This window comes from Oncorhynchus masou, chromosome 15 (assembly GCF_036934945.1).
Source record: "Oncorhynchus masou masou isolate Uvic2021 chromosome 15, UVic_Omas_1.1, whole genome shotgun sequence".
NCBI lineage: Eukaryota > Metazoa > Chordata > Actinopteri > Salmoniformes > Salmonidae > Oncorhynchus > Oncorhynchus masou.
The window spans coordinates 75,019,152-75,042,101 of record NC_088226.1 but is presented as its reverse complement, the minus strand read 5'-3'; the positions used below and the strand labels follow the sequence as shown (position 1 = coordinate 75,042,101).

At 41.0% G+C, this 22,950-nt stretch overlaps 1 protein-coding gene across 8 annotated transcripts in view; it reads left to right on the top strand.

The window, feature by feature from the left end:
* dapk2b (death-associated protein kinase 2b) overlaps positions 1–22,950 on the top strand; it is a 77,357-nt gene that overhangs the window by 13,513 nt on the left and 40,894 nt on the right. For all 8 annotated transcript variants that reach the window (XR_010458056.1, XR_010458055.1, XR_010458059.1 and 5 more), the window contains exon 3: positions 7,703–7,924. Coding sequence is in view for 2 of the 8 variants with exons in the window: in XM_064990240.1 (XP_064846312.1) it covers positions 7,703–7,924 (222 nt within the window). In the remaining 6 variants the exon portion in view is untranslated. The remainder of the gene's footprint in view (positions 1–7,702; positions 7,925–22,950) is intronic.

Genomic DNA, 22,950 nt, shown 5'->3' with positions numbered 1-22,950 from the left:
ATCGGGACAGGATTGGCAGCAGCCAGCAGGCATGATGCAATCAGGACAAGAGTGGCAGCAGCCAGCAGGCATGATGCAAGCAGGACAGGAGAGCACACTGCAGCAGGCATGATGCAAGCAAAACAGGAGAGGACACTGCAGCAGGCATGATGCAAGCAGGACAGGAGTGGCAGCAGCCACCAGGCATGATGCAAGCAGGACAGGAGAGGACACTGCAGCAGGCATGATGCAAGCAGGACAGGAGAGGACACTGCAGCAGGCATGATGCAAGCAGGACAGGAGTGCCAGCAGGCATGATGCAAGCAGGACAGGAGAGGACACTGCAGCAGGCATGATGCAAGCAGGACAAGAGTGGCAGCAGCCAGCAGGCATCTTTCAATCGGGACAGGACTGGCAGCAGCCAGCAGGCATGATGCAATCAGGACAAGAGAGGAGAGTGACATGACAGAGGAGAGGAGCGTGACATGACAGAGTAGAGGAGAGTGACAGGAGAGGAGAGTGGCATGACAGAGGAGAGTGACACGGCAGGAGAGGAGAGGAGCGTGACATGACAGAGGAGAGGAGCGTGACATGACAGAGGAGAGGAGAGTGACATGACAGAAGGTGAATTCACCAATTTGTAAGTCGCTCTGGATAAGAGCGTCTGCTAAATGACTTAAATGTAAATGTAAGAGTGGCAGCAGCCAGCAGGCATGATGCAAGCAGGACAGGAGAGGACACTGCAGCAGGCATGATGCAATCAGGACAGGAGAGGACACTGCAGCAGGCATGGTGCAAGCAGGACAGGAGTGGCAGAAGCCAGCAAAGCATGATGCAAGCAAAACAGGAGAGGACACTGCAGCAGGCATGATGCAAGCAGGACAGGAGTGGCAGCAGCCACCAGGCATGATGCAAGCAGGACAGGAGAGGACACTGCAGCAGGCATGATGCAAGCAGGACAGGAGAGGACACTGCAGCAGGCATGATGCAAGCAGGACAGGAGTGGCAGCAGGCATGATGCAAGCAGGGCAGGAAAAGACACTGCAGCAGGCATGATGCAAGCAGGACAGGAGGGACAACAGCCAGCAGGATTAATCAGCTTTGATAGCAGCCCGTCAGTGTCAGGATGATAGGCTATGTGATGGGAAATTCAGTCTGTCCTTTATTGCTGCTGTGTTGTAATCTACCCTGTCAATGGGGACACGTTGACACATTCTTTGTGAACCACAGTCTCTCGCACTGATGCCCAGTAATTAGGTCCATGTTAGGTAAACTGTTTATTTAACCTTTATTTACCAGGGGGTCATATTGAGACCCAGGTCTCTTTTTGTAAATGAGCCCTGTTGTAAAAATCCCAGACACAATCAGTAAATCGGAACGTTCAATAAAGAAGCTGATGATTTCAGTTGTTGTGCTATGTCCTGGAAGCTATGGTAGCTATGTTGTGGTCACTATGTCCTGGAAGCTATGGTAGCTATGTTGTGGTAGCTATGTCCTGGAAGCTATGGTAGCTATGTTGTGGTAGCTATGTCCTGGAAGCTATGGTAGCTATGTTGTGGTAGCTATGTCCTGGAAGCTATGGTAGCTATGTTGTGGTAGCTATGTCCTGGAAGCTATGGTAGCTATGTTGTGGTGCTATGTCCTGGAAGCTATGGTAGCTATGTTGTGGTAGCTCTGTCCTGGAAGCTATGGTAGCTATGTTGTGGTAGCTATGTCCTGGAAGCTATGGTAGCTATGTTGTGGTGCTATGTCCTGGAAGCTATGGTAGCTATGTCCTGGAAGCTATGGTAGCTATGTTGTGTTAGCTATGTCCTGGAAGCTATGGTAGCTATGTTGTGGTGCTATGTCCTGGAAGCTATGGTAGCTATGTTGTGTTGCTATGTCCTGGAAGCTATTGTAGCTATGTTGTGGTAGCTATGTCCTGGAAGCTATGGTAGCTATGTTGTGGTGCTATGTCCTGGAAGCTATGGTAGCTATGTTGTGGTAGCTATGTCCTGGAAGCTATGGTAGCTATGTTGTGGGCTATGTCCTGGAAGCTATGGTAGCTATGTTGTGGTAGCTATGTCCTGGAAGCTATGGTAGCTATGCTGTGGTAGCTATGTCCTGGAAGCTATGGTAGCTATGTTGTGGGCTATGTCCTGTAAGCTATGGTAGCTATGTTGTGGTAGCTATGTCCTGGAAGCTATGGTAGCTATGTTGTGGTAGCTATGTCCTGGAAGCTATGGTAGCTATGTTGTGGTAGCTATGTCCTGGAAGCTATGGTAGCTATGTTGTGGTGCTATGTCCTGGAAGCTATGGTAGCTATGTTGTGGTGCTATGTCCTGGAAGCTATGGTAGCTATGTTGTGGTAGCTATGTCCTGGAAGCTATGGTAGCTATGTTGTGGTAGCTATGTCCTGGAAGCTATGGTAGCTATGTTGTGGTAGCTATGTCCTGGAAGCTATGGTAGCTATGTTGTGGTAGCTATGTTGTGGTGCTATGTCCTGGAAGCTATGGTAGCTATGTTGTGGTAGCTATGTCCTGGAAGCTATGGTAGCTATGTTGTGGTAGCTATGTCCTGGAACCCTTTACAACCACACATGCGAGAACAATAAGTCTGTTGTAGGAGCTTTGGGAAACACCTCTGTTGTGACCTCTTCTGGAGATTTGGGAGTACGAGGGGTGGTTCAAATATTTGGCAGAACATTTGATGGAGTGGGAGAATAGTTCTCTGGCTGTACTCTGCTCCCATCTGACACAAGCCAAGCTTTGGACTGCCTCCCAAACTCTAAGTCTGTGTTCTTTTATCGTCATAAGTAGTTAGCAGCCGAGCAGGGAAAGCGGTCATCTTTGCTTAAGGTGAAATTGTCCCCCTGAATATCCCGTTGTGGTGCCCCATGGCTTACTGGGAGAGTTAGAGAGGCAGGAAGCTGCACTCTGCCAGCAACTTAGTTAGTTATGTAAGATGGGAAAGTGGCTTGGCATGAAGCAGACTGGTACATGTTGCTAGAGTACAGATCTCTAGTTGCTACAGCTCTGATCTGATCATGTTGCTACAGCTCTGATCTGATCACGTTGCTACAGCTCTGATCTGATCATGTTGCTACAGCTCTGATCTGATCACGTTGCTACGTCTCTGATCTGATCACGTTGCTACAGCTCTGATCTGGTCACGTTGCTGCAGCTCTGATCTGGTCACGTTGCTACAGATCTCTAGTTGTTACAGCTCTGATCTGGTCACGTTGCTACAGATCTCTAGTTGTTACAGGTCTGATCTGATCATGTTGCTACAGATCTCTAGTTGTTACAGCTCTGATCTGATCATGTTGCTACAGATCTCTAGTTGTTACAGCTCTGATCTGATCACGTTGCTTCAGCTCTGATCTGATCACGTTGCTACAGCTCTGATCTGGTCATGTTGCTACAGCTCTGATCTGGTCACGTTGCTACAGCTCTGATCTGATCATGTTGCTACAGATCTCTATTTGTTACAGCTCTGATCTGATCACGTTGCTACAGCTCTGATCTGGTCATGTTGCTACAGCTCTGATCTGATCATGTTGCTACAGATCTCTAGTTGTTACAGCTCTGATCTGATCACGTTGCTACAGCTCTGATCTGATCATGTTGCCACATCTCTGATCTGGTCACGTTGCTACAGCTCTGATCTGATCACGTTGCTACAGCTCTGATCTGATCACGTTGCTACAGATCTCTAGTTGTTACAGCTCTGATCTGGTCACGTTGCTACAGCTCTGATCTGATCACGTTGCTACAGCTCCGATCTGGTCACGTTGCTACAGCTCTGATCTGATCACGTTGCTACAGCTCCGATCTGGTCACGTTGCCACAGCTCTGATCTGATCACGTTGCTACAGCTCTGATCTGATCATGTTGCTACAGATCTCTAGTTGTTACAGCTCTGATCTGATCACGTTGCTACAGCTCTGATCTGATCATGTTGCCACATCTCTGATCTGGTCACGTTGCTACAGCTCTGATCTGATCACGTTGCTACAGCTCTGATCTGATCACGTTGCTACAGATCTCTAGTTGTTACAGCTCTGTTCTGGTCACGTTGCTACAGCTCTGATCTGATCACGTTGCTACAGCTCCGATCTGGTCACGTTGCCACAGCTCTGATCTGATCACGTTGCTACAGCTCTGATCTGATCATGTTGCTACAGATCTCTAGTTGTTACAGCTCTGATCTGATCACGTTGCTACAGCTCTGATCTGATCATGTTGCCACATCTCTGATCTGGTCACGTTGCTACAGCTCTGATCTGATCACGTTGCTACAGCTCTGATCTGATCACGTTGCTACAGATCTCTAGTTGTTACAGCTCTGTTCTGGTCACGTTGCTACAGCTCTGATCTGATCACGTTGCTACAGCTCCGATCTGGTCACGTTGCTACAGCTCTGATCTGATCACGTTGCTACAGCTCCGATCTGGTCACGTTGCCACAGCTCTGATCTGATCACGTTGCTACGGCTCTGATCTGATCATGTTGCCACAGCTCTGATCTGGTCACGTTGCTACAGCTCTGATCTGATCATGTTGCTACAGCTCTGATCTGATCACGTTGCTACAGCTCTGATCTGATCATGTTGCCACAGCTCTGATCTGGTCACGTTGCTACAGCTCTGATCTGATCACATTGCTACAGATCTCTAGTTGTTACAGCTCTGATCTGGTCACGTTGCTACAGCTCTGATCTGATCACGTTGCTACAGCTCTGATCTGATCATGTTGCCACAGCTCTGATCTGGTCACGTTGCTACAGCTCTGATCTGATCATGTTGCTACAGCTCTGATCTGATCACGTTGCTACAGCTCTGATCTGATCATGTTGCCACAGCTCTGATCTGGTCACGTTGCTACAGCTCTGATCTGATCACGTTGCTACAGCTCTGATCTGATCACGTTGTTACAGCTCTGATCTGATCACGTTGCTACAGCTCTGATCTGATCACGTTTCACAGCTCATCAGACTGTAACTGTTGTTCAACCATCAGACTGTAACTGTTGTTCAACCATCAGACTGTTGTTCAACCATCAGACTGTTGTTCAACCATCAGACTATAACTGTTGTTCAACCATCAGACTGTAACTGTTGTTCAACCGTCAGACTGTAACTGTTGTTCAACCATCAGACTGTTGTTCAACCATCAGACTGTTGTTCAACCATCAGACTGTAACTGTTGTTCAACCATCAGACTGTTGTTCAACCATCAGACTGTAACTGTTGTTCAACCGTCAGACTGTAACTGTTGTTCAACCGTCAGACTGTAACTGTTGTTCAACCGTCAGACTGTTGTTCAACCATCAGACTGTTGTTCAACCGTCAGACTGTAACTGTTGTTCAACCGTCAGACTGTAACTGTTGTTCAACCGTCAGACTGTAACTGTTGTTCAACCGTCAGACTGTAACTGTTGTTCAACCATCAGACTGTTGTTCAACCGTCAGACTGTAACTGTTGTTCAACCATCAGACTGTTGTTCAACCATCAGACTGTTGTTCAACCATCAGACTGTAACTGTTGTTCAACCATCAGACTGTAACTGTTGTTCAACCATCAGACTGTAACTGTTGTTCAACCATCAGACTGTTGTTCAACCGTCAGACTGTAACTGTTGTTCAACCATCAGACTGTAACTGTTGTTCAACCATCAGACTGTAACTGTTGTTCAACCATCAGACTGTTGTTCAACCGTCAGACTGTTGTTCAACCATCAGACTGTAACTGTTGTTCAACCATCAGACTGTTGTTCAACCGTCAGACTGTAACTGTTGTTCAACCATCAGGCTGTTGTTCAACCGTCAGACTGTAACTGTTGTTTAACCATCAGACTGTAACTGTTGTTCAACCATCAGACTGTTGTTCAACCGTCAGACTGTAATTGTTGTTCAACCGTCAGACTGTTGTTCAACCATCAGACTGTAACTGTTGTTTAACCATCAGACTGTAACTGTTGTTCAACCATCAGACTGTTGTTCAACCATCAGACTGTTGTTCAACCGTCAGACTGTAACTGTTGTTCAACCATCAGACTGTTGTTCAACCATCAGACTGTAACTGTTGTTCAACCATCAGACTGTAACTGTTGTTCAACCATCAGACTGTTGTTCAACCATCAGACTGTAACTGTTGTTCAACCATCATACTGTAACTGTTGTTCAACCATCAGACTGTTGTTCAACCGTCAGACTGTAACTGTTGTTCAACCATCAGACTGTAACTGTTGTTCAACCATCAGACTGTAACTGTTGTTCAACCGTCAGACTGTTGTTCAACCATCAGACTGTTGTTCAACCATCAGACTGTAACTGTTGTTCAACCATCAGACTGTTGTTCAACCATCAGACTGTAACTGTTGTTCAACCGTCAGACTGTTGTTCAACCGTCAGACTGTAACTGTTGTTCAACCATCAGACTGTAACTGTTGTTCAACCATCAGCCTGTTGTTCAACCGTCAGACTGTAACTGTTGTTCAACCATCAGCCTGTTGTTCAACCATCAGACTGTAACTGTTGTTCAACCGTCAGACTGTTGTTCAACCATCAGGCTGTTGTTCAACCATCAGACTGTTGTTCAACCGTCAGACTGTAACTGTTGTTCAACCGTCAGACTGTAACTGTTGTTCAACCATCAGACTGTAACTGTTGTTCAACCGTCAGACTGTTGTTCAACCATCAGACTGTAACTGTTGTTCAACCATCAGACTGTAACTGTTGTTCAACCATCAGACTGTAACTGTTGTTCAACCATCAGACTGTAACTGTTGTTCAACCATCAGACTGTAACTGTTGTTCAACCATCAGACTGTAACTGTTGTTCAACCGTCAGACTGTAACTGTTGTTCAACCATCAGACTGTAACTGTTGTTTAACCATCAGACTGTAACTGTTGTTAAACCATCAGACTGTTGTTCAACCATCAGACTGTTGTTCAACCATCAGACTGTTGTTCAACCATCAGGCTGTTGTTCAACCATCAGACTGTAACTGTTGTTCAACCATCAGACTGTAACTGTTGTTCAACCATCAGACTGTAACTGTTGTTAAACCATCAGACTGTAACTGTTGTTCAACCATCAGACTGTTGTTCAACCATCAGACTGTTGTTCAACCATCAGACTGTAACTGTTGTTTAACCATCAGACTGTAACTGTTGTTAAACCATCAGACTGTAACTGTTGTTCAACCATCAGACTGTAACTGTTGTTCAACCGTCAGACTGTTGTTCAACCGTCAGACTGTTGTTCAACCATCAGACTGTAACTGTTGTTCAACCATCAGACTGTAACTGTTGTTCAACCATCAGACTGTTGTTCAACCGTCAGACTGTAACTGTTGTTCAACCATCAGACTGTAACTGTTGTTCAACCATCAGACTGTTGTTCAACCATCAGACTGTAACTGTTGTTCAACCATCAGACTGTAACTGTTGTTCAACCATCAGACTGTAACTGTTGTTCAACCATCAGGCTGTTGTTCAACCATCAGACTGTTGTTCAACCATCAGACTGTAACTGTTGTTCAACCATCAGACTGTTCTTCAACCGTCAGACTGTAACTGTTGTTCAACCATCAGACTGTTGTTCAACCATCAGAGATGATATCATCCTCTGTGTGCTATGTCAGAGATTTATATTTTCAAATGTACCTTTTTGTGTGTTCTCTGCATCCTTCGTCGTCAATTTGATGTCATCCTCTTTGTGTGCTCTTTGCATCCTCAGTGGCCAGTTTGCCATCGTGAAGCGTGTCCGGGACAAGTGCTCGGGTCTGGAGTATGCTGCAAAGTTTGTGAAGAAGTGTCAGAGCCGGGCCAGCAGGAGGGGAGTGAGGAGGGAAGACATAGAGAGAGAGGTGGACATCCTACAGCTGGTCACACATCCCAACATTGTAGCGTTGCATGATGTCTACGAGACCCGCACTGACGTGGTGCTCATACTGGAACTGTGAGTGAAGAGGGACACGCACACACACACACGCACGCATCCATCCAGACAGTCTGGTTGCTGTTCAGCCATTACATTCCACTCTTTCAAATCAAATCAAATGTTATTTGTCACATACACATGGTTAGCAGATGTTAATACGAGTGTAGCGAAATGCTTGTGCTTCTAGTTCCGACAATGCAGTAATAACCAATGAGTAATCTAACTTAACAATTCCACAACAACTACCTTATACACACAAGTGTAAAGGGATGAAGAATATGTACATAAAAATATATGAATGAGTGATGGTACAGAACGGTATAGGCAAGATGCAGTAGATGGTATCGAGTACAGTATATACATATGAGATGAGTAATGTAGGGTATGTAAATATTATATTAAGTGGCATTGTTTAAAGTGGCTAATGATACATTTTTACATCGATTTTTACATTATTAAAGTGGCTGGAGTTGAGTCAGTATGTTGGCAGCAGCCACTCAATGTCTATTAGACTATTAGACCATCTATTAGACTGGATGTATATATATATATAATCTATTAGACTGGATAGACAGTATATAGACCATCTATTAGACTGGATGTATATATATATATATAATCTATTCGACTGGATGTATATATATATATATATATAATCTATTAGACTGGATATATAGTATATAGACCATCTATTAGACTGAATGTGTATATATATATAATCTATTCGACTGGATGTATGTATATATAATCTATTAGACTGGATATATAGTATATAGACCATCTATTAGACTGAATGTATATATATATAATCTATTAGACTGGATGTATATATACAGTGCCTTGCGAAAGTATTGTGCCCCCTTGAACTTTGCGACCTTTTGCCACATTTCAGGCTTCAAACATAAAGATATAAAACTGTATTTTTTTGTGAAGAATCAACAATAAGTGGGACACAATCATGAAGTGGAACGACATTTATTGGATATTTCAAACTTTTTTAACAAACAAAAACTGAAAAATTGGGCGTGCAAAATTATTCAGCCCCTTTACTTTCAGTGCAGCAAACTCTCTCCAGAAGTTCAGTGAGGATCTCTGAATGATCCAATGTTGACCTAAATGACTAATGATGATAAATACAATCCACCTGTGTGTAATCAAGTCTCCGTATAAATGCACCTGCACTGTGATAGTCTCAGAAGTCCGTTAAAAGCGCAGAGAGCATCATGAAGAACAAGGAACACACCAGGCAGGTCCGAGATACTGTTGTGAAGAAGTTTAAAGCCGGATTTGGATACAAAAAGATTTCCCAAGCTTTAAACATCCCAAGGAGCACTGTGCAAGCGATAATATTGAAATGGAAGGAGTATCAGACCACTGCAAATCTACCAAGACTAAACTTTCAGCTCATACAAGGTGAAGACTGATCAGAGATGCAGCCAAGAGGCTCATGATCACTCTGGATGAACTGCAGAGATCTACAGCTGAGGTGGGAGACTCTGTCCATAGGACAACAATCAGTCGTATATTGCACAAATCTGGCCTTTATGGAAGAGTGGCAAGAAGAAAGCCATTTCTTAAAGATATCCATAAATAGTGTCGTTTAAAGTTTGCCACAAGCCACCTGGGAGACACACCAAACATGTGGAAGAAGGTGCTCTGGTCAGATGAAACCAAAATTGAACTTTTTGGCAACAATGCAAAACGTTATGTTTGGCGTAAAAGCAACACAGCTCATCACCCTCAACACACCATACCCACTGTCAAACATGGTGGTGGCAGCATCATGGTTTGGGCCTGCTTTTCTTCAGCAGGGAGAGGGAAGATGGTTAAAATTGATGGGAAGATGGATGGAGCCAAATACAGGACCATTCTGGAAGAAAACCTGATGGAGTCTGCAAAAGACCTGAGACTGGGACGGAGATTTGTCTTCCAACAAGACAATGATCCAAGACACAAAGCAAAATCTACAATTGAATGGTTCAAAAATAAACATATCCAGGTGTTAGAATGGCCAAGTCAAAGTCCAGACCTGAATCCAATCGAGAATCTGTGGAAAGAACTGAAAACTGCTGTTCACAAATGCTCTCCATCCAACCTCACTGAGCTCGAGCTGTTTTGCAAGGAGGAATGGGAAAAAAATTCAGTCTCTCGATGTGCAAAACTGATAGAGACATACCCCAAGCGACTTACAGCTGTAATCACAGCAAAAGGTGGCGCTACAAAGTATTAACTTAAGGGGTCTGAATAATTTTGCACGCCCAATTTTTCAGTTTTTGATTTGTTAAAAAGTTTGAAATATCCAATAAATGTCGTTCCACTTCATGATTGTGTCCCACTTGTTGTTGATTCTTCACAAAAAATACAGGTTTATATCTTTATGTTTGAAGCCTGAAATGTGGCAAAAGGTCGCAAAGTTCAAGGGGGCCGAATACTTTCGCAAGGCACTGTATATAATCTATTAGACTGGATGTATATATATAATCTGGATGTATATATATATAATCTATTAGACTGGATATATAGTATATATATATAGTATATAGACCATCTAATAGACTGGATGTATATATATATAATCTATTAGACTGGATGTATATATATAATCTATTGGATGTGTATATATATAATCTATTAGACTGGATGTATATATATATATAATATATAATATATATATATATATATATATATGTATATATATGTATATATATATAATATATATATATTTCACCTTTATTTAACCAGGTAGGCTTGTTGAGAACAAGTTCTCATTTGCAACTGCGACCTGGCCAAGATAAATCATAGCAGTGTGAACAGCCAACACAGAGTTACACATGGAGTAAACAATTAACAAGTCAATAACACAGTAGAAAAAAAGGGGAGTCTATATACATTGTGTGCAAAAGGCATGAGGAGGTAGGCAAATAATTACAATTTTGCAGATTAACACTGGAGTGATAAATGATCAGATGGTCATGTACAGGTAGAGATACTGGTGTGTAAAAGAGCAGAAAAGTAAATAAATACAAACAGTATGTGGATGAGGTAGGTGAAAATGGGTGGGCTATTTACCAATAGACTATGTACAGCTGCAGCGATCGGTTAGCTGCTCAGAGCAGATGTTTGAAGTTGGTGAGGGAGATAAAAGTCTCCAACTTATATTAGACTGGATGTATATATATAATCTATTAGACTGGATGTATATATATATAATCTATTAGACTGGATATATATATAATCTATTAGACTGGATGTATATATATATAATCTATTAGACTGGATGTATATATATAATCTATTAGACTGGATGTATATATATATAATCTATTAGACTGGATGTATATATATAATCTATTAGACTGTATATATATATAATCTATTAGACTGAATGTATATATATAATCTATTAGACTGGATATATATATAATCTATTAGACTGGATGTATATATATAATATATTAGACTGGATGTATATATATATAATCTATTAGGATGGATATATATATAATCTATTAGACTGGATGTATATATATAATATATTAGACTGGATGTATATATATAATCTATTAGACTGGATGTATATATATAATCTATTAGGATGGATATATATATATAATCTATTAGACTGAATGTATATATATAATCTATTAGACTGGATGTATATATATAATATATTAGACTGAATGTATATATATAATCTATTAGACTGGATGTATATATATAATATATTAGACTGAATGTATATATATATAATCTATTAGACTGGATGTATATATATATAATCTATTAGACTGGATAGACAGTATATAGACCATCTATTAGACTGGATAGACAGTATATAGACCATCTATTAGACTGGATGCACATATATATATAATCTATTAGACTGGATGTACATATATATATAATCTATTAGACTGGATGTATATATTTATAATCTATTAGACTGGATAGACAGTATATAGACCATCTATTAAACATATGTATCTCTAACACCTGAGAGTCCAGTCTTTGAGAGTCCAGTCTTTGAGAGTCCAGTCTTTGAGAGTCCAGTCTTTGAGAGTCCAGCCTGTGAGAGTCCAGCCTGTGAGAGTCCAGCCTGTGAGAGTCCAGCCTGTGAGAGTCCAGCCTGTGAGAGTCCAGCCTGTGAGAGTCCAGCCTGTGAGAGTCCAGCCTGTGAGAGTACAATCTGTTAGAGAAGAGCAGACATTAGTGTGATAAAATCTAGAGAGGATGTTTTGTACATGGTAATATCAGCTGGCCCTGTCAAACAGAGGATGTGATGTCCATGGTGTTATCAGCTGTCTAAATCAAAATTTAATTTGTCACATCCTTCGTAAACAACAGGTGTAGACTAACAGTGAAATGCTAACAGGTCCTTCCCAACAATGCAGAGAGGAAATTAACAACATGAGGAATAGCTACATTTTCCCCCAGCATCCGACCTCCCATAACAGACTCTATCGGTTAGTTAGGGGACTAAATCACCTCGAGCCTCAACATTTAAATGGGCTGGGAAATAATGGTAAGTTTTGCGACGAAAGACACCCTTCTAGCTAGCTAACCACCGATTTCCATTGCAATTTATGTAAGTTGTGAGAGTTTAAAAAGAAAAACAACATATTTACACATTTTGTGGGACAGGCTGTATATTGTAAAATTTGACTGCGCAACGGGCCACACAATTTAATATCCAACTTTTTACCTAACGAATTTCAGGCAGGTCATTTTAAAAACAATAATTTTTACCGGAAGGTCTAGAGAAACTATCTAGTAAACACTTCAGATTTGAGGTTGGTGTCTCTTTTTTGAAGAAAATGAAACTAATATGTCTTGTGATTGAACAAAATAGTAAGGAGGCCGATAACTGGGGATCGTACGTGTACTACCATTACTACCACTACCAGTACTACAACTACTACTACCATTACTAATACTAATACTACCACCATTACTAATACTACTACTACACTACTACCGTTACTACTAGCAGTACAACTACAACCACTACCATTACTACTACTACTACCACTACCAGTACTAACCATTACTACTACTGCCATTACTACTACTACCATTACTACCACTACCATTACTAATACTACTGCCATTACTACTACCATTACTACCACTACCATTACTACTACTACTACTACTACCATTACAAATAATACTACTACTACCATTACTACCAGTACTACTACTACTACTACTGCCATTACTACTACTACTACCATTACTACCACTACCATTACTAATACTACTACTACTACCATTACAAATAATACTACTACTACCATTACTACCATTACTACCACTACCAGTACTACTACTACCATTACTAATACGACTACTACCATTACTGATATTACTACTACTACCACTACCATTACGACAATTACTGCTACTACTACTATCACTACCATTACTACCACTACCAGTACTACTACTACCATCACTAATACTACTACCACTACCAGTACTACTACTACCATCACTAATACTACTACTACTACCATTACTACCACTACCAGTACAACTACTACTACTACCATTACTAATACTACTACTACTACCAGTACTACCATTACTACCACTACCATTACTATTATTACTACAACTACCAGTAGTACTACTACTACTACCACCATTACTAATACTACTACCACTACCATTACTAATACCACTACCACTACCAGTACTACTACTACCATTACTAATACTACTACCAGTACTACCATTACTACCATTAATACTACTACCATTACTAATACTACTACTACCATTACTATTATTACTACTACTACTACTACCACCACTACCATTACTACCATTACTACCACTACCAGTACTACTACTACTACTACTACTACTACCATTACTAATACTACCACTTCTACCATTACTACCATTACACCCACTACCAGTACTATTACTACTACTACCATTACTAATACTACTACTACTACCATTACTACCACTACCAGTCTACTACTACCATTACTAATACGACTACTACAGCCATTACTACCATTACTACCACTACCAGTACTACCAGTACCAGTCTACTATCAATACTACCATTACTAATACTACTACCACTACCATTACTACTATTACTACTACTACTACTACCACTACCATTCTACTACCATTACTACTATTACTACTACTACTACTACCACTACCAGTACTACTACTACTACTACTACTACCATTACTAATACTACCACTACTACCATTACTACCATTACTCCCACTACCAGAACTACTACTACTACTACTACCATTACTAATACTACTACTACTACCATTACTACCACTACCAGTCTACTACTACTACAACCACTACCAGTACTACCACTACCAGTCTACTACCATTACCACTACCAGTACTAATACTATTACTACCACTACTAATACTACTACCACTACCATTACTAATACCACTACCACTACCATTACTACTACTACCATTACTACCATTACTAATACTACTACTACTACCATTACTACTATTACTACTACTACTACTACTAGCATTACTAATACAACTACCACTACCATTAATAATACCACTACCACTACCACCACTACCAGTACTACTACTACCATTACTAATACTACTACTACTACTACTACTACTACGACCATTACTACCACTACCAGGACTACTACTACTACTACTACCATTACTAATACTACTACTACCATTACTACTATTACTACTACTACCACTACCAGTCTACAACTACCATTACTAATAGACTACTAATACTACCATTACTACCATTACTACTACAACCATTACTACCACTACCAGTCTACTACCAATACTACCATTACTACCACTACCAGTAATACTACTTTTACTACCATTACTAAAACTACTACCACTACCAGTACTGCCATTACTAACACTACCACCACTACCAGTACTACCATTACAAATACTACTACTACTACTACGACCATTACTACCACTACCAGGACTACTACTACTACTACCATTACTAATACTAGTACTACCATTACTACTATTACTACTACTACTCCCACCACTACCAGTACTACCATTACTACCACTACCAGTACTACTACTACTACTACTACTACCATTACTAATACTACCACTACTACCATTACTACCATTCCTCCCACTACCACTACTACTACTACTACTACCATTACTAATACTACTACTACTACCATTACTACCACTACCAGTCTACTACTACCATTACTAATACCACTACTACTACCATTACTACCATTACTACTACTACCATTACTACCACTACCTGTCTACTACCAATACTACCATTACTAATACTACGACTACTACCATTACTACTTCTACTACCACTACCATTCTAATACCACTACCACTACCATTACTTCCACTACCAGTACTACTACTACCATTACTAATACTACTACCACTACCATTACTAATACTACTACTACTACTACCACTACCATTACTACCATTACTACCACTACCAGTACTACTACTGCTACTACCATTACTAATACCACTACTACTACCATTACTACCACTACCAGTACTACTATTAATAATTACTACTATAATTAGTACTATTACTACGACTACTACCACTTCCATTACTACCATTACTACTACTACCATTACTACCATTACTACCACTACCAGTACTACTACTACCATTACTACCATTAGTAATACTACTACTACCATTACTACTATTACCACCTCTACTACCACTACCATTACTACCACTACCAGTACTACTACTACTACCATTACTAATACTACTACTACTACCATTACTAATACTACTACCACTACCATTTACTAATACTACTACTACTACTACTACCATTACTAATACTACTACCACTACCATTACTACCACTACCAGTACTACCATTACTACCACTACCATTACTACCACTACCAGTACTACTACTACCATTACTAATACTACTACCATTACTACCACTACCTGTCTACTACCAATACTAATACTACTACTACTACTACCATTACTACTATTACTACTACTACTACCACTACCATTCTAATACCACTACCACTACTACCACTACCAGTACTACTACTACCATTACTAATAGTATTACCACTACCATTACTAATACTACTACTACCATTACTAACACTACCAGTACTACTACTACCATTACTAATACTACTACCACTACCATTACTACTACCACTACTACTACTACTACTACTACTACTACTACTACTACTACTACTACTACTATTATCACTACCATTACTACCACTACCAGTACTACTACTGCTACTACCATTACTAGTACCACTACTACTACCATTACTACCACTACCATTACTACCATTAATAATTATACTACTATTACTACTACTACTACCGCTACCATTACTACCATTACTACTACTACTACTACTATTACTACCACTACCAGTACTACTACTACCATTACTACCATTAGTAATACTACTACTACTACCATTACTACTATTACCACCTCTACTACCACTACCATTACTACCATTACTACCACTACCACTACTACTACTACTACTACCATTACTAATACTACTACCACTACCATTACTAATACTACTACCACTACCATTACTAATACTACTACCACTACCATTACGAATACTACTACTACTACCATTACTAACACTACCAGTACTACTACTACCATTACTAATACTACTACCACTACCATGACTAATACTACTACCACTACCATTGCTACCATTACCAGTACTACTAATACCATTACTAATACTACTACTACCACCATTACTAATCCTACTACTCTTATTTTCAAATGTTTTTTTACTGTTGTTTTATTTCTTTACCCACACACACACACACACACACACACACACACACACACACACACACACACACACACACACACACACACACACACACACACACACACACACACACACACACACACACACACACACACACACACAGCATTTCACTGTACGGTCTACTACACCTGTTGTATTCAGCAGTTCACTGTAACGTCTACTACACCTGTTGTATTCAGCAGGTCACAGTATGTTCTACTACACCTGTTGTATTCAGCAGTTCACTGTACGTTCTACTACACCTGTTGTATTCAGCAGTTCACTGTACGTTCTACTACACCTGTTGTATTCAGCATTTCACTGTAAGGTCTACTACACCTGTTGTATTCAGCATTTCACTGTACGGTCTACTACACCTGTTGTATTCAGCATTTCACTGTACGGTCTACTACACCTGTTGTATTCAGCATTTCACTGTGAGGTCTACTACACCTGTTGTATTCAGCATTTCACTGTACGGTCTACTACACCTGTTGTACTCAGCATTTTACTGTAAGGTCTACTACACCTGTTGTATTCAGCATTTCACTGTACGGTCTACTACACCTGTTGTACTCAGCATTTCACTGTACGGTCTACTACACCTGTTGTATTCAGGTCTACTTCACTTGTTGTATTTGGCGCACGTGACAAATAAACTTTGATTTGATATGATTTCACTCTGTAATAATAACTAGGCTACTTTTATTTTATTTCAAACAACACTGTTTGAAATTCGACTGAAAAAAAGAGTTGGAAGTATACATTATTCCTCATAAATCAAACACATAACTCTACTTTTTAGCAGATGAACTTCCCTGAACGTTGTCCACATGATGAAATGAACTATGACCTTTAAAAACAGAGAAGAAGGATAGGCATACATGTCATTATTTACTGGTTTTAGATTGTCTGGGGGCATATTTTTCGTTGCTATATCACTGACAACGATTCAAGTGATCCTGCATTGTTGGTTAAAGCGTTTCACGGTACGATCTAGATATACACCTATTGTATTCGGTGCACGTGGAAAATAACATTTGATTATATTTTTTTATTTTTTACAATTGTATTTATGTGGTTTCTATCTCCTATCTGTAATCCCTTTTGGGGGGGGGAGAGACTTTTAGAAAAGTGAATGAATGAATCTGGTTTTTAGAGCCTTTAAAAAAAGTGAATGAATGAATCTGGTTTAAAATTTTTAAATAAGACAACTTTTAATCCTTTTTCATATTGAAATAAGCTTAGTAGATATAGGAGTGGTTTTGTTTACTCAGGAATTGGATCGTAGGGCGGGGGGGAGGAAGGTAGAGGGGGAACAATGGGTATATGAGGGTATTGTGTGAAAACGTTGTCTCTAGGTCTCCTGTTTTTGTTTTGAGTTATTAATGGCACAAAAGTTAAAGTACATGTTGTCGGCATTGTATATTACCAAACTCCTTCCTATGTTTGGTCACTTCTACTTCTTCCTATGTACTACAGGAATGACAGTCTTTGACTCATTTAGATTTATGGCCAGTAGACACAATGCTTTTTCAGAATTTAACATATTTTCATGGCATGTGAAGTGCATGGCATGTCACATTTTAAAAGGAAACACATAATACAAAAAATGAACATGTGACAGCCCTGTTGCAGGAAACTCATTTAATGGGACAAGACATGGACTACCTAAAAAAAGATAAATAAATATATTAAACATCTTACTCACCAAAAGCAAGGGGAGTGGCAGTGCTGTTCAAGAATACTGTTAAGCACAAGAAATGCTATAGCAGGGCATGGTGTGACAGACAGCCTGTCATTTAAGTGTTATAGAAGGCATGGTGTGACAGACAGCCTGTCATTTAAGTGTTATAGAAGGCATGGTGTGACAGACAGCCTGTCATTTAAGTGTTATAGAAGGCATGGTGTGACAGACAGCCTGTCATTTAAGTGTTATAGAAGGCATGGTGTGACAGACAGCCTGTCAGTAAGTGTTATAGAAGGCATGGTGTGACAGACAGCCTGTCATTTAAGTGTTATAGAAGGCATGGTGTGACAGACAGCCTGTCATTTAAGTGTTATAGAAGGCTTGGTGTGACAGACAGCCTGTCATTTAAGTGTTATAGAAGGCTTGGTGTGACAGACAGCCTGTCATTTAAGTGTTATAGAAGGCTTGGTGTGACAGACAGCCTGTCATTTAAGTGTTATAGAAGGCATGGTGTGACAGACAGCCTGTCATTTAAGTGTTATAGAAGGCTTGGTGTGACAGACAGCCTGTCATTTAAGTGTTATAGAAGGCATGGTGTGACAGACAGCCTGTCATTTAAGTGTTATAGAAGGCATGGTGTGACAGACAGCCTGTCATTTAAGTGTTATAGAAGGCATGGTGTGACAGACAGCCTGTCATTTAAGTGTTATAGAAGGCATGGTGTGACAGACAGCCTGTCATTTAAGTGTTATAGAAGGCATGGTGTGACAGACAGCCTGTCATTTAAGTGTTATAGAAGGCATGGTGTGACAGACAGCCTGTCAGTAAGTGTTATAGAAGGGCATGGTGTGACAGACAGCCTGTCAGTAAGTGTTATAGAAGGCATGGTGTGACAGACAGCCTGTCATTTAAGTGTTATAGAAGGCATGGTGTGACAGACAGCCTGTCATTTAAGTGTTATAGAAGGCTTGGTGTGACAGACAGCCTGTCATTTAAGTGTTATAGAAGGCATGGTGTGACAGACAGCCTGTCATTTAAGTGTTATAGAAGGCTTGGTGTGACAGACAGCCTGTCATTTAAGTGTTATAGAAGGCTTGGTGTGACAGACAGCCTGTCATTTAAGTGTTATAGAAGGCATGGTGTGACAGACAGCCTGTCATTTAAGTGTTATAGAAGGCTTGGTGTGACAGACAGCCTGTCATTTAAGTGTTATAGAAGGCATGGTGTGACAGACAGCCTGTCATTTAAGTGTTATAGAAGGCATGGTGTGACAGACAGCCTGTCATTTAAGTGTTATAGAAGGCATGGTGTGACAGACAGCCTGTCATTTAAGTGTTATAGAAGGCATGGTGTGACAGACAGCCTGTCATTTAAGTGTTATAGAAGGCATGGTGTGACAGACAGCCTGTCATTTAAGTGTTATAGAAGGCATGGTGTGACAGACAGCCTGTCAGTAAGTGTTATAGAAGGGCATGGTGTGACAGACAGCCTGTCATTTAAGTGTTATAGAAGGCATGGTGTGACAGACAGCCTGTCATTTAAGTGTTATAGAAGGCATGGTGTGACAGACAGCCTGTCAGTAAGTGTTATAGAAGGGCATGGTGTGACAGACAGCCTGTCAGTAAGTGTTATAGAAGGCATGGTGTGACAGACAGCCTGTCATTTAAGTGTTATAGAAGGCATGGTGTGACAGACAGCCTGTCATTTAAGTGTTATAGAAGGCTTGGTGTGACAGACAGCCTGTCATTTAAGTGTTATAGAAGGCATGGTGTGACAGACAGCCTGTCATTTAAGTGTTATAGAAGGCTTGGTGTGACAGACAGCCTGTCATTTAAGTGTTATAGAAGGCTTGGTGTGACAGACAGCCTGTCATTTAAGTGTTATAGAAGGCATGGTGTGACAGACAGCCTGTCATTTAAGTGTTATAGAAGGCTTGGTGTGACAGACAGCCTGTCATTTAAGTGTTATAGAAGGCATGGTGTGACAGACAGCCTGTCATTTAAGTGTTATAGAAGGCATGGTGTGACAGACAGCCTGTCATTTAAGTGTTATAGAAGGCATGGTGTGACAGACAGCCTGTCATTTAAGTGTTATAGAAGGCATGGTGTGACAGACAGCCTGTCATTTAAGTGTTATAGAAGGCATGGTGTGACAGACAGCCTGTCATTTAAGTGTTATAGAAGGCATGGTGTGACAGACAGCCTGTCAGTAAGTGTTATAGAAGGGCATGGTGTGACAGACAGCCTGTCATTTAAGTGTTATAGAAGGCATGGTGTGACAGACAGCCTGTCATTTAAGTGTTATAGAAGGCATGGTGTGACAGACAGCCTGTCAGTAAGTGTTATAGAAGGGCATGGTGTGACAGACAGCCTGTCATTTAAGTGTTATAGAAGGGCATGGTGTGACAGACAGCCTGTCATTTAAGTGTTATAGAAGGCATGGTGTGACAGACATCCTGTCAGTAAGTGTTATAGAAGGGCATGGTGTGACAGACAGCCTGTCATTTAAGTGTTATAGAAGGCATGGTGCGACAGACAGCCTGTCAGTAAGTGTTATAGAAGGCATGGTGTGACAGACAGCCAGTCAGTTAGTGTTATAGAAGGCATGGTGTGACAGACAGCTTGTCATTTAAGTGTTATAGAAGGCATGGTGTGACAGACAGCCAGTCAGTTAGTGTTATAGAAGGCATGGTGTGACAGACAGCCTGTCAGTAAGTGTTATAGAAGGCATGGTGTGACAGACAGCTTGTCAGTAAGTGTTATAGAAGGCATGGTGTGACAGACAACCTGTCAGTAAGTGTTATAGAAGGCATGGTGTGACAGACAGCCTGTCAGTAAGTGTTATAGAAGGCATGGTGTGACAGACAGCTTGTCAGTAAGTGTTATAGAAGGCATGGTGTGACAGACAGCTTGTCAGTAAGTGTTATAGAAGGCATGGTGTGACAGACAGCTTGTCAGTAAGTGTTATAGAAGGCATGGTGTGACAGACAGCTTGTCAGTAAGTGTTATAGAAGGCATGGTGTGACAGACAACCTGTCAGTAAGTGTTATAGAAGGCATGGTGTGACAGACAGCCTGTCAGTAAGTGTTATAGAAGGCATGGTGTGACAGACAGCTTGTCAGTAAGTGTTATAGAAGGCATGGTGTGACAGACAGCTTGTCAGTAAGTGTTATAGAAGGCATGGTGTGACAGACAGCTTGTCAGTAAGTGTTATAGAAGGCATGGTGTGACAGACAGCTTGTCAGTAAGTGTTATAGAAGGCATGGTGTGACAGACAGCTTGTCAGTAAGTGTTATAGAAGGCATGGTGTGACAGACAGCTTGTCAGTAAGTGTTATAGAAGGCATGGTGTGACAGACAGCTTGTCAGTAAGTGTTATAGAAGGCATGGTGTGACAGACAGCTTGTCAGTAAGTGTTATAGAAGGCATGGTGTGACAGACAGCTTGTCAGTAAGTGTTATAGAAGGCATGGTGCGACAGACAGCCTGTCAGTAAGTGTTATAGAAGGCATGGTGCGACAGACAGCCTGTCAGTAAGTGTTATAGAAGGCATGGTGTGACAGACAGCTTGTCAGTAAGTGTTATAGAAGGCATGGTGTGACAGACAACCTGTCAGTAAGCGTTATAGAAGGCATGGTGTGACAGACAGCTTGTCAGTAAGTGTTATAGAAGGCATGGTGTGACAGACAGCTTGTCAGTAAGTGTTATAGAAGGCATGGTGTGACAGACAGCTTGTCAGTAAGTGTTATAGAAGGCATGGTGTGACAGACAGCTTGTCAGTAAGTGTTATAGAAGGCATGGTGCGACAGACAGCTTGTCAGTAAGTGTTATAGAAGGCATGGTGCGACAGACAGCCTGTCAGTAAGTGTTATAGAAGGGCATGGTGCGACAGACAGCCTGTCAGTAAGTGTTATAGAAGGCATGGTGTGACAGACAGCTTGTCAGTAAGTGTTATAGAAGGCATGGTGCGACAGACAGCCTGTCAGTAAGCGTTATAGAAGGCATGGTGCGACAGACAGCCTGTCAGTAAGTGTTATAGAAGGGCATGGTGCGACAGACAGCCTGTCAGTAAGTGTTATAGAAGGCATGGTGTGACAGACAGCTTGTCAGTAAGTGTTATAGAAGGCATGGTGTGACAGACAACCTGTCAGTAAGCGTTATAGAAGGCATGGTGCGACAGACAGCCTGTCAGTAAGTGTTATAGAAGGGCATGGTGCGACAGACAGCCTGTCAGTAAGTGTTATAGAAGGCATGGTGTGACAGACAGCTTGTCAGTAAGTGTTATAGAAGGCATGGTGTGACAGACAACCTGTCAGTAAGTGTTATAGAAGGGCATGGTGCGACAGACAGCCTGTCAGTAAGTGTTATAGAAGGCATGGTGCGACAGACAGCCTGTCAGTAAGTGTTATAGAAGGCATGGTGCGACAGACAGCCTGTCAGTAAGTGTTATAGAAGGGCATGGTGCGACAGACAGCCTGTCAGTAAGTGTTATAG